This window comes from Prenolepis imparis, unplaced genomic scaffold, assembly GCF_030444845.1.
Source record: "Prenolepis imparis isolate NDT839.2.m4 unplaced genomic scaffold, iyPreImpa1.0 SCAF_7, whole genome shotgun sequence".
Lineage (NCBI taxonomy): Eukaryota > Metazoa > Arthropoda > Insecta > Hymenoptera > Formicidae > Prenolepis > Prenolepis imparis.
The window spans coordinates 13,133,867-13,148,426 of NW_028141165.1; the positions used below are offsets into that span (position 1 = coordinate 13,133,867).

At 36.5% G+C, this 14,560-nt stretch overlaps 1 protein-coding gene across 9 annotated transcripts in view; it reads left to right on the plus strand.

Moving 5' to 3' along the window:
* The window catches only part of LOC145939074 (protein-lysine N-methyltransferase SMYD4), a 153,350-nt gene that overhangs the window by 89,752 nt on the left and 49,038 nt on the right, over positions 1-14,560 (plus strand). For 7 of the 9 annotated variants that reach the window (XM_083043135.1, XM_083043142.1, XM_083043138.1 and 4 more), the window contains 2 exons: positions 7,613-7,844; positions 8,503-8,624. The exons of 1 other annotated variant lie outside the window; for it this stretch is intronic. In XM_083043135.1, the coding sequence (XP_082899261.1) occupies positions 7,613-7,844; positions 8,503-8,624 (354 nt within the window). The remainder of the gene's footprint in view (positions 1-7,612; positions 7,845-8,502; positions 8,625-14,560) is intronic. One more of the 9 variants, XM_083043136.1, reaches the window with a different exon arrangement.

A 14,560-nucleotide genomic window follows, 5' to 3' on the forward strand; every position in this document is an offset into this window, starting at 1 on the left:
CCAGCCAGCTTTCCCAGGCATTCACGACGATTCACGAGAGTACCTTGATGATGAAACTCGATAGGCGCAAAAAAATGAAACGCATCTCGATACTTATCGATGTGAATAAATTTCGAAAGTCGATATACAAAGTTTCTATCATCGCAGCTGCAACTTTTCTCTCACGAGAATCGTCTATATATTTTATTATATTGTCTATATAAAATTGCATGAAAGGGTTTAAAGATCGTATCATTGAAAAAAATGCATATTTATCAAAATTTAATCATAATCATAATAAAAGCATATTAATCATAATTATTTCTAATCATCGCCGATTTGACGGAGAACAAAACACATTTTGAATGTTCTCTGACAAAAATATCGACTATATTTCTAAGCCCCATTTGTCTTTGATGATATATAGATAACGCGTGCGGTTAACAATGTGAAAACTCGATACCGCGGTCGGATGTAAAAGGTCGACGAAAAATTGCAATTCTCCGCGGATTTTCTTTTATCCGCCCTTGTATTCCCGATTAAAAATTGTCGGACCATAGTTCGGTAACTCAGTTTGACAGTCGAATATCCAGCCACTCATCCAGATGACGTACGGTGGAAGGGTAACCGATTGTTGACGTCGGGTCTCAAACGGTGCGACGTTTATACGAGCGGCGCCGAGAAGCGGGAGACAAAAGCGCGCGCTTTATTCCATATCGAGTGGCGGATTCGAGTTTCTATGGTCGGATTAACGCTGCACCCTCTCTCTGGCTCTCCCTCTCCTTTCTCTATCTCGCTCTTCGTGGTATCGGTGTACGGGCTTTACGTTTGATTCCCCCCGAAACTTCTGGCAAGTTGCATTAGAACTATGCGCGCGAGCAGTATTGATCCTTGATAGTTTGCAAACGCCCGGCAAGAATAATTCGCGATACCGAGTAACGAGCTTAATCTGGCAAGTCACTCTGGCGGCTATCGATCCCACGTCTCCTGTTGTTTTGTTCGAGGTATTAGCGTCCGGTGTGCATTAGACGGGCCGAAAAAAAATCTCGTATATAAAGCGAGAAAAAACGGCAGTATCGGAATATAATAGAATTTATGTGATGAAAAAGATACAAAGAGTCACTCTTGTGAAAAATGAAATAATTATAATTATAATAAATTACAATATACTCGTATTTTCTCTATCCGGATCCCCGAATTGGCTCCAAACTGAATCCTAGGCTGGTCCAGGCCGTGGATTGAATTCGATCTGACGTAATCACCGCAAGAGAAAGGAGATGCGCTATCTCGTCGGCCTAAAAAAAAAAAAAAAAAAAAAAAAATCTGCGAACCCGTATATCGGAATGTTTGACGGAACGTCGGTCGACGATCCGGTTCCGATTCCGAGCGAATGTCGAATCCGCACGAGAATGCGGCCGCGCGCGCCGGGTTGAGAAGCGAAACACGGGGCCGGCTATGGTTTCCATGGTAACCCACACAGTCGATTTTCCCGGGAAACGCTTAATTCAATATTCCTTTGGAAGACGGGCCCGCCGCATATATATGCAAACATATAATGCGTGCCGCGCAAAACGACGAACAGAAGTGACGAACGGACGGGGCTCGGACCGTGAACTCTCGACGTGTCTTGACAAAAGAAGACGTTTTCGGCTACGATCTCGCATTGTAATACTTTAGCGATTGTGTGTGCGTATTACACATACAATACGTATCTTTTAACACGCGTATCTCGAAGATCGCCAGCCGCTCTTCATTCGTCTCCTCGTAACGAGATTCGTCTAGACGCGGATAATTCTATCTTGGCTTTCCTGCTTTTTTTTCTCCAATGTTAAACATGGTATCGCGCAATTTCGCCTTGTTTATCGAACAGAGGCAGCACGCGGAATAAAATAAAAATAAATTCGGTAAAGACAAATTTTCTCAACAGCATTTCTTTATTAAATTTACCTCCGCGCAGTTTGGTATAATCGATGAAATAATCATGATTCATGACTTGAAAGGAACTTGAGAAAAAAAAAAACGATCGTAACAATTTTAATGAAATTTTTAGGCGCACTTTTTAGACAGTTTTCAGTCAGCGGGGGAAGGATTTATCTCGCGTTAGTGCATCGAATTTTATATCGATGAAAATAGTTCTCTTCGACTCTGATTCGTTTGAACGGCGCTTTTAACGCGAATGCAATCACGGGGGTGGGCGCGATAAATCGGAGCGGAACTCTTTTGGGTTTTCCCCGGATTCGTTCTACGTAGGAATGCGTCGATAGTGTTTAAATCAGGTGCACCATCGACGTAACAAAAGAGAGAAAGAGAGAGAGACGGGGTAGATAGGTAGATGGGTTACAAACTTTGCAAGACGGGGGCGGAGGGAAGGGATAAATCGAATAGAAGAACAAAAAGACACTTTCCAATTATGGCGGAGGCCCGACCCGGTGTGTCTGACGGCCAGTTAGGTACAAAGAGACAAATCGACGTCGATAACTTGGCACGCGCATCATTTGAGCGCCAAATACCATGTCGGAAAATATCGAATTTCCCGCGTAAACGAGGCGTGCCATCGAGAGCGAGAAGGCGGAGAGAAAAAAGAGAGAGAGAGATGGGACACAGGGGACGACGTCGAACAATTCTATGCATTTGTGAACGTGTGCGCGACGGATATATATGCGAAAACGATATTTTATTTCGCCGACGCGATCAGCTGGACCGGACCTCGATCGAGGGATGACATCTCTCGATCTGTTTTCCTCCTTCGCTTATCCCCCGACAAACGCTGTCCAAATCACTGTCTTATCGTACAAAATAATGTTTGACAAGTTCTCTTTTGATCTAAAATAATTTAGTAAAAAACAATCTTATTTTCCATAGTATATTTTTTAAGTATATCGCTCTTCAAAATTTGCACGCTTGAAAAGTTTTTAATTAAACTTATAGCATTCGTAAAATATTTGTTTTTCATTTATATATACAGGAAGAGAAAAATGTATATTGCAGTGTTTTACAATTTTTTAGCATTATTAAAAATCCTTACACTATACTTTCAAATAAACCATTGTAGATAAACAGGGAGAGACTAGGGGCATATCTACATCAAATAACACTAATCTAGATTTGCTTTTGAATCTGCTAGATGCTGATTTACTGCATAACGTACCCAAAGGCACGAAACATGTTCCCTGTTATTTCACGAACGTTTCATGATGCGAGCGATACGATTATCGAACTCCGGATATAAAAGCACTCTGGGTGCACAGTGAGTTTAATTAGATTTTTATTCGGCCGCTTTATCGCAGAGTAATAAAATAACTGCGCGCGAATATTTAGCGATGGTACGTATTTAGCATCGGAAAAGCGGCCCGGCCGGATTTATTTACACGAATGGCCGGTATCGCAAGGCTGGCAATTAGCGATCAATCGATCGGAATTAAAAAAAAAATGAAATTTTGATCTCCGGCCGATAACTGTGATTAATGGCGAGTAACGCGCCGATCATCATAGAGAGCCGGGAATGATGGGTTTGCTATAGCCAGGATTGATTGCATGCGCTTTCCGTTGCATATTTTATTCGTATAAATGCCGTTTATACGCGTCACCGCGAGGGGCTTTAAAAGCGCTAATAAAGGTAAAAAAGAAGCAACTATTTTTTCAGCTTTATTTTACAGCAATGGCGGTGAACTGCCAAGCCGCGCTTTTCAACGCGATGCTATTTTCTCCCTCTCTCTCCCTCCCTCTCTCTTAGATGAACGAATAGCGGCTTGACTCGCGGAGATGAGATGCTTGGAATTTCTCTCCGACAGTGGCGAAACTTTGTTTGCTCCGTGAACTAAGAATTAAATTAAAAGACGCGTCGTGACGCAGCCTCTTCCGGCCGTCTGGTCCCGTCGCGGCGATACATTACTCCCATACCGTTCTTTTAATGCTCATCAGAGATTGGATTCATTCGTCTTTCTAAACTTTTTTTTAGAAAATCTTTCCGATTTCGCCGTGCCGTTAATGCTAAGCGGTGAGAATAAATTGAAAATCTTTTCGGCCAGAGAAAAGTTTCGTCCCCCGGAGTGGTAACTTTGCGTGCATCAAACTTCGGTAATTAGCTTTATATTAATTAATAAATTCCTCCCTTGTTACGTGTTTCTTAGTCACATGCGTGCTATATATAATTATTAATGACTTAATTTTCTTCCAAACGCTCATAATCAGAAAGAATCTCTTTTGATACTTAAAATTTAATATCTCTAATTAAATCTTGCGAGTCAAGATTCTCTCAAACTTGGATTTGGATTTAAGCGAATCTGTCTTCTTATAACATCTGTTTCCTAGTAAAATCTAGAACACAATCTTGTATTTTCAATAATTATAAAAAAGATAAGCTATATATCGTGAGACGCACATAAATCGTTCCGATAACACGAGGCTTTATTTCGTGCTTGTCTAAAGACTGAATGCGAACCGAGGTTATACTCTCGTCTAATTGATCGTTAAGAGCATCCCCCTAACTGAGGCAACCCGGACCGTTTCGCCCGTTTCGAATAGAGACAAGCGCTTCTTTGTTTTCGAACGTGGAATTCTAGCACCGCAAAGCGCCCCTCGAGGGCTCGCAGCTTAAGCCGGAAACGCGCGATTCTCGAGGATTGCCGCTGCAGGTGCGGCCGTTCGTAAAGCTAAACTTCATTTACTTCAGCACCCCGCTCTCAGTCTGCAACCACTCACGAGACGGCACAATCAAATTAGAAGAGCGTTCAAAGTATCAGCGCTGCTCCCTCGAATAGATTCGACTTCTCAAGACCGATTGCGAACATAATGGAGCTTATAATTATTGAATTGAGTCGGAAATAGCGTATACTTTTTTTTTCTGAACACACATAAATGACTCGGTATTGATAATTTACTTTCCATCAATAGACAAGATCAGTATATTAATAAAACTAATAAATATTCGTTATTTATAACTCGATCACCATATATTAGTTTATCACAGCGCTGCTATTATCTTCAATTAATTCTCAGCCCACGATACTTTCATCATTTAAGGTAACTTTGATCTAATCGACATAATTTTTTCAAAACTATAATAGCATACGGAAAAGCAAAATGATTTTTAATCTCAAATTTTCTAAAAGCATATAATAAGCGAATGTAAAATCGAAAAGAAGAATAGACAGTATGTTTCCAAGATGAAATTATTTATTAAACTGTTTTAAATATAAGATATATTTTTGAGGTATTAATTGAATAGCAATCTCGTGGAGCGTATTGAATAAATGAACTGAAATTATTAATTTAGCAATCTATTAACTTGAGAATAATGAAAGAGGAATAATCATTAAGGTTCTCAGATGTCAGTCTAAAGTTTCGCGTCAGAGACTTATTAGAAGTACATACAAGTCAATATAAATTCATGTTATCGCTATATAGAAATTTTGAATATTTTCACCATTCATCCCGCATATACCTCGTGTTGTTTGCGGTAATCGGCTCGCCGGATCGTAAATTAGTAAATGGATCCTGCAATTTTAACGCGCGCATTTTCTCCGTGCACGTCCACGAGCATTATTTCCTCTACATATTTTTTTTTTTTTTTTTTTTTTTTTACCGGCGACGGACGTCACGTTACGTTAACTATACAAACGTGGAAAATTCGAAGTCGCGAGAATGAAATTTGCACGAATGCGACTTCTGCTTCCCGGTGATTATTCCGCGACAATGACAAGCCGGAATGTTTACGGACGTGACAAATGATAAATAAAAAATGAGAGTAAGCATAATTTTTTTTAGTTACGTACTCGTGAGTACAGTAAAACGAATCGTTATTTTTATATAATGCGAATAAGATTGCTTATATATTTTTCTTAAAATCAACGTCAAACAAAATAAATTATAATTACAATATATTACGCAAATCTATTACTAGCATGTCAATATAATTTTACAAATGCTATAAAACACGTTTTAAAAATATTAATTAATTTTTATTTATCAACTGAACATGAAAGTTTTCAGAAAGTTTACAATTTCATTTACATTTATATTCGATAATGCGATAAAAGTAGAAATAATAATATACCGGCGAAATACTGGAACTTTGTACGATATCGCGCCAAAATGGACCGTGATTAGTCGGTTCGTGTGTGCACACATCCCCTTCAGACCGCAGTAATTTCTTCCATTCATTAGAGCACCCCATAGTGGGCAACATGATGCTACACATGCGAGCGAGCGAGATAACCGGAAATGATTTCAGATGGAATTGCAGTTTGTTTACACATTCTCATTAAACTTGGAATTTCTTGTGGAATTCTTAAATTGCAGCAAAATTCTGCGCCGCATATATATATAGTAAAATTTTAAATTAACGATAAGGCGAAGACGCTGCTGCTTCATTAAGATACTGAGATATGTCGAACAACGAAGGAATCTCGATTTATCACATGATTGAATCTATTCCCTCGATATCCTCGCAAGGCCTATCAATATAAAGCAAACAATCTCCACATATTAAGAATTTTCTTATTAAAGCAAAATTAAAAATCCAATTGGAAACAAAGACAAAAACTACAGAAATTATCGCACTGAAAAATATATAAAAGAAGAAATACTTTATAGTGTTTCTTTTCCATTTAATCTCATTCAATCAACGATATTTCGCGAGTCGAGCGAAGCGGTTTCTCGCGCTCATCGTGGAAGCGCGAGAATCTTAGCCTTTCGATACGATTGGCTTCGATTTCGTTGCGATTTTTTTGCGGAATGATATCGGCGATAACAGAGAGAGAAAGAGGAAGAAAGAGGTCGCGATTTCGATCGCGGGACTAAGGCCGTGGCAAGGCCGCCGCGCAGTCGCGCGATACTCTTCCCACCACTTTATTCTCTCTCTTCCTTTCTCTGTCTCTCTCATTCTTCTTCCTTATCGCACACGTGTCTCGCCGTGATAAACTGCCGCGTCAGGCAGCGGCGCATCGTACTACGTCGCGTAGTAGGCCGTAGTACGCGACCTTCCCTCTCTCCCGCCATTCATTCATGAATGACGAAGCGCGGCACAACTTTTCGCGCCGCTACAATCTGCCGGGAAATCGACGTAGAAACGCCGGACAAAGAGTGGCTTTGCCGTACGCGTTCACGCCTATCTCTCGAGTACTCTCAAAATAACGCGTATACGTATATGACGTACAAAGGGAACAATGTATAGCGTGTATACAAGATGTGCCGGAATTGCGAGATAGTATTCGAAGCGCTCGGAAGTAGGAGAAACAGCGCGCAAACTCGGAGAACAGTTATTCTCCTCGTACCGACAACCGCAGCAAAAAAAATAAGAAAAGAATCAAGCTTCTCTCTCTCTCTCTTTCGCACATTTTCAATATTATTCGCGGGATACCACAGCGACAAAGTTGAATATCATACGATATATTATCTCTTCGCTCTTTTCTCCTATGATCACCTCGTATAATTTCCCAAACGGCTTCATGTTTATTAAAGTCTGTCTCTAAAATAGCATACGCTCCATATACCCAAAGTATATGTATATTGTAATAGAGTTCAAACAACCGTCGAGAAATCTCCGCGCCATATGATCGTCTGAAAGAGATACCTGACATTCTATTAAACTCGTCCAGGCGTGGGAAACTCACCCTAAGAAAACACACTGTAGGTATGCATCGCCCTTTCGCAGACGATGGCGCACCGTTAAATAGCGCTGTTAATTCCGAGCCCCGGAGCTGGTCGTCCAGCGCCCTGGAGATCCGTGAGACCGCGTTAGAGGGTAAACACGCCGTCGCAGCAACGGGGATACAGCCGGGCGATACTCTGATAGTCGAGCCACCGCTGGCGGGCTGTCTCCTACCCGAGTTCTACGGCACCCATTGTCAGCATTGTTACGCGAGGTGAGGAGAAAATTGCCGCCTCCGGTCTCCCGAATTTAATGGGCACGAGCCGGAGAACGGCGCTGCGACGCCCGCTGTAATCCTCCGTATGTAGTTTCCGCTTTGTCTACAGTTCCCCGGCCCGTGCTAAGCCCTGCCCGTCACATCATCCACGGCTTTTTACGGATAAACTCGCTAGCGAGAAAGAGAAAATAGATTTCATTAACCCGAGCAACGCGGACGGAAACCGCCCCACGTTATTACGTATAAACCGCATGTTAACCAAGCTGCGAAAAATCTCCAAACATAAATGTTTAAAAATATTTATTATAGAAAAGACATGGAAAAAAACCTTTGGATTTTCCTGAGATTTTAAATATTCTCTTAAATATTTTGGTTTTTTTAAAATTAATTAATTTTTTTTTTTTTTTAATTAAAACACGTACTTTAGATTCACTTTTTACACAAAGCGACTTGTTTGTCAGATCCGCGTTTGTGTATATTATCATAAAATTGTTGATCGATAGATTTTAAACTTATCTAGATTGAATCTCGTCGCTTTCACGCGCGGAAAAAGTTTTCTTACACTCGGCTTTTATTCGTCGATTTGCATAATTCACTCGCACGGCTAACCCCATTTTCCTTTCGATCGATCTACGAATATCCGGGAAATTTTTAGACTGAAAGCGCCGATCGGATGCCCGAATTGCAGCTGTGTCGCTTTCTGCGGGAGAAAATGCAGGGACATCGCGATGGCGACGTATCACAAGTACGAATGCAAAATACTTGCATTGCTGATAGGTAAGGATATAAATAAACAGTATACTTTATACAGTATTGTTGTAAAGTATTATAGGTGTTTGATAACATTTTCTTTGGTAAATATCATGATGAAATTCGAAATAATCTTTTCTTTATTAAAGTTTAATTAGACACGCCATAACTTTTTGCGATATTTTTGATATCTTAAGATTAGCTATAGTATTTTCAATATATCCCTTTCTAGAAAAGTTAAGTTGATTCTCGAAAGTCTATTGTCGCCTCTTTTTCGCAATGCTGATTGGCTCTGTCGATTCGCATTGTGTTTTATATTTATAGCATCGAAAGGCTGTCATCGCGAAAGTTAGCAGTTTGACAGTTAGTCCAAAATAAAATAAAATAAAATAATATGTTTTAAATAATATGTTATAATACTTTAAACTTGATTAATATTTTTGACAGTTATCAGCTGATTTCTGTCAAGAAATATTAATCACGAATAGAAAATATTATTTTAATTATAATATTGTTGTAAATAATATAATATATTATAAGCCTTTCGATGCTATGAATATAACGTACAAAACAAATCGAGGCAACTAATCAACATTGCAAAAAAGAGACAACAATACTTGCGAGAATATTGACTTCACATGTTTTTTTTTTTAGAAAGAGACTAGAACAACACAAACGCGCGCTATTCTTCCATTTTATATTAAACAAAATATTTTTAAAAAGATAATATAAAGTTTATTTAAACTCGAATAACATTTTTTGAAAAATCAGCTTATTAAAGTGTTAATTTGCTAATTAAATTTTTAATTAAAATATGGTATAAGAATTAAAATAATAATGTTGTAAATAATATGTTATATAATACTTTAAAATCGAATAATTTTTTTGACAGAAATCAACTGATAACTGTCAAAAAAATATTAATAGAGTTTAAAGAACGATAACATATTATCAACGCTTTAATCAGCTGATTTCTGTCAAAAAACATTAATAAAGCGTTACTTTGCTAATTAAACTTTAAAATATGTTATAAAATGTAAAATTTAATTAGCAAATTAACGTTTTAATCAGCTGAGTTTTATCAAAAAATATGAATCAAGTTTAAACACACTTTATATAAAAATATCATTTTTTTATATATACTAGAACAACACAAGCGCGCGCTACGCGCGCGCCATTCTTTGATTTCATATTTTAAAAAATAATTATTAAAATAATAATATTTTTTTGACAGAAACAACTGATAACTGTCAAAAAATATTAATCGAGTTTAAAATACCATAACATATTATTTTAAACAAATTATTATTTTAATTTTTAAAATATATTATTTAAAAACTTAATTAACAAATTGGCGCTTAAATCAGCTGATTTCTGTGAAAAAATATTACTAAAGCATTCATTTGCTAATTAAATTTCAGAGTAATAATACGTTATAAAAATTAAAGTAGTAATGTTGATAATACTTTATCCTCGATTAATACTTTTTGACAGAAATCAGCTGATAACTGTCAAAAATAATAACCGAGTTTAAAGTAGCTAATTTCTATAAAAAAATATTAATAAATCTTCTCGTCCATAAAATCGTAATTAGTCTCGACGTTGTGATTATCTCGATTATCAAAACAGTCTTACAGAAAATTCTATTTTTTTTGTTCGCACTTGTTTTAGATTTAAATACTGAATTTTTATGCATTGCATAATTAATTAATATATACTTCTTTATGTATTGATTGCAATGCATGCATAAAAATATGTGAATTAATTATGCAATGCATAAATATTCATTACTTAAATCTTTAACAGAAAACCAAAAAAATAGAATTATATACAAGAATCTTTCGAACAAAATATCTATGCTTCTATCAGATTCATGCGTCTGTACACACACATCCAACACACTGCAGTCTCGCGCGAGACTGACCGCAAGACTCTGAGCAGCGGTATCGCCAAGCGCACCCGACACCCTACACATCCTCCACGCTGCGCATCTCGCGCGAGACTGATTCTCGAGACATTGTGATTGCGAGACTGATCGTCAGTCTCGCGCGAGGCGCGCAGCGTGGTAGACGTATAGGCTGTGTTTGGCGATACCGCTGCACAGAGTCTTGCGGTCAGTTTCGCGCGAAACGTGCAGCGCGATGGATGTGTGTGTATGTACAGACGAACGAATCTAATAGAAATGCAGATATTTTGATCGAAAGATTCTTGTAAAAAATTCTATTTTTTTGGTTTTCTGTTAAAGATTTAAGTAATGAATATTTATGCATTCGCACAGAAGTGCGAACAAAATAGAATTATCTATAAGAATCTTTTGTGAATCATAACGTCGAGATATGATTTTATAGACGAAAGTATTTATTAATATTTTTACATAGAAATTAGCTACTTTCGCATGGGGTCAGCGGTAAAAAAGTATCGTTTTCTAATATTTAAAGACGAGCCAAAAATTCATCGATTATACATTTTAATAGTACATTGATTACAGAATCATTTGGTACCAAACAGACACCAGCGTACACATTTTTTAACTTGATATACATAAAATAAGATTGCGTCGCATGGGATCAGCGGTAAAAAAGTATCGATTTCTAATATTTAAAGACGAGCCAAAATTTCATCGATTATACATTTTAATAGTACATTGATTACAGAATCTTTTGGTACCAAACAGACACCAGCGTACAAATTTTTTAACTTGATATACTTAAAATAAGGTTGCGTCGCATAGTGTCAGCGGTAAAAAGTATCGATTTCCAATATTTTAAGACGAGCCAAAAATTCATCGATTATACATTTTAATAGTACATTGATTACAGAATCATTTGGTACCAAACAGACACCAGCGTACAAATTTTTTAACTTGATATACTTAAAATAATGTTGCGTCGCATAGGGTCAGCGGTAAAAAGTATCGATTTCCAATATTTTAAGACGAGCCAAAAATTCATCGATTATACATTTTAATAGTACATTGATTACAGAATCTTTTGGTACCAAGCAGACAACAGCGTACAAATTTTTTAATACGATAAAAAGAAAATAAGGATGCGTCGCACAGGGTCCGCGTCAAAAAAGTATCGACTTTTAATATTTTAAGACGAGCCAAAAATTCATCGATTATACATTTTAATAGTACATTTATTACAGAATCATTTGGTACCAAGCAGACAACAGCGTACAAACTTTTTCATTTGCTATACATAAAATAAGTATGCGTCGCACAGGGTCCGCGTCAAAAAAGTATCGATTTCTAATATTTAAAGACGAGCCAAAAATTCATCGATTATACATTTTAATAGTACATTGATTACAGAATCATTTGGTACCAAACAGACACCAGCGTACAAATTTTTTAATACGATAAACATAAAATAAATATGCGTCGCACAGGGTCAGCGGTAAAAAGTATCGATTTCCAATATTTAAAGACGAGCCAAAAATTCATCGATTATACATTTTAATAGTACATTGATTACAGAATCATTTGGTACCAAGCAGACAACAGCGTACAAACTTTTTCATTTGCTATACATAAAATAAGTATGCGTCGCACAGGGTCCGCGTCAAAAAAGTATCGATTTCTAATATTTAAAGACGAGCCAAAAATTCATCGATTATACATTTTAATAGTACTTTGATTACAGAATCATTTGGTACCAAACAGACACCAGCGTACAAACTTTTTCATTTGCTATACATAAAATAAGTATGCGTCGCACAGTGTCCGCGTCAAAAAAGTATCGATTTCTAATATTTAAAGACGAGCCAAAAATTCATCGATTATACATTTTAGTAGTACATTTATTACAGAATCATTTGGTACCAAACAGACACCAGCGTACAAATTTTTTAACTTGATATACATAAATTAAGGTTGCGTCGCATGGGGTCAGCGATAAAAAATTATCGTTTTCTAATATTTAAAGACGAGCCAAAAATTCATCGATTATACATTTTAATAGTACATTTATTACAGAATCATTTGGTACCAAGCAGACAACAGCGTACAAACTTTTTCATTTGCTATACATATATTAAGGATGCGTCGCATGGGATCAGCGGTAAAAAAGTATCGATTTCTAATATTTAAAGACGAGCCAAAAATTCATCGATTATACATTTTAATAGTACATTGATTACAGAATCATTTGGTACCAAACAGACACCAGCGTACAAATTTTTTAACTTGATATACATAAATTAAGGTTGCGTCGCATGGGGTCAGCGATAAAAAAGTATCGTTTTCTAATATTTAAAGACGAGCCAAAAATTCATCGATTATACATTTTAATAGTACATTTATTACAGAATCATTTGGTACCAAACAGACACCAGCGTACAAATTTTTTAACTTGATATACATAAATTAAGGTTGCGTCGCATGGGGTCAGCGATAAAAAAGTATCGTTTTCTAATATTTAAAGACGAGCCAAAAATTCATCGATTATACATTTTAATAGTACTTTGAATACAGAATCATTTGGTACCAAACAGACACCAGCGTACAAATTTTTTAATACGATAAACATAAAATAAGTATGCGTCGCACGGGATCAGCGGTAAAAAGTATCGATTTCCAATATTTTAAGACGAGCCAAAAATTCATCGATTATACATTTTAGTAGTACATTTATTACAGAATCATTTGGTACCAAGCAGACAACAGCGTACAAACTTTTTCATTTGCTATACATATATTAAGGATGCGTCGCATGGGATCAGCGGTAAAAAAGTATCGATTTCTAATATTTAAAGACGAGCCAAAAATTCATCGATTATACATTTTAATAGTACATTGATTACAGAATCATTTGGTACCAAACAGACACCAGCGTACAAATTTTTTAACTTGATATACATAAATTAAAGTTGCGTCGCATGTGGTCAGCGGTAAAAAAGTATCGTTTTCTAATATTTAAAGACGAGCCAAAAATTCATCGATTATACATTTTAATAGTACATTGATTACAGAATCTTTTGGTACCAAGCAGACAACAGCGTACAAATTTTTTAATACGATAAAAAGAAAATAAGGATGCGTCGCACAGGGTTCGCGTCAAAAAAGTATCGATTTTTAATATTTTGAGACGAGCCAAAAATTCATCGATTATACATTTTAATAGTACATTTATTACAGAATCATTTGGTACCAAGCAGACAACAGCGTACAAACTTTTTCATTTGCTATACATAAAATAAGTATGCGTCGCACAGGGTCCGCGTCAAAAAAGTATCGATTTCTAATATTTAAAGACGAGCCAAAAATTCATCGATTATACATCTTAATAGTACATTGATTACAGAATCATTTGGTACCAAACAGACACCAGCGTACAAATTTTTTAATACGATAAACATAAAATACTTTTGCGTCGCATAGGGTCAGCGGTAAAAAAGTATCAATTTCTAATATTTTAAGACGAGCCAAAAATTCATCGATTATACATTTTAGTAGTACATTTATTACAGAATCATTTGGTACCAAGCAGACAACAGCGTACAAACTTTTTCATTTGCTATACATATATTAAGGATGCGTCGCATGGGATCAGCGGTAAAAAAGTATCGATTTCTAATATTTAAAGACGAGCCAAAAATTCATCGATTATACATTTTAGTAGTACATTTATTACAGAATCATTTGGTACCAAGCAGACAACAGCGTACAAACTTTTTCATTTGCTATACATAAAATAAGTATGCGTCGCACAGGGTTCGCGTCAAAAAAGTATCGATTTCTAATATTTAAAGACGAGCCAAAAATTCATCGATTATACATTTTAATAGTACTTTGATTACAGAATCATTTGGTACCAAACAGACACCAGCGTACAAATTTTTTAATACGATAAACATAAAATAAGTATGCGTCGCACGGGATCAGCGGTAAAAAGTATCGATTTCCAATATTTTAAGACGAGCCAAAAATTCATCGATTATACATTTTAGTAGTACATTTA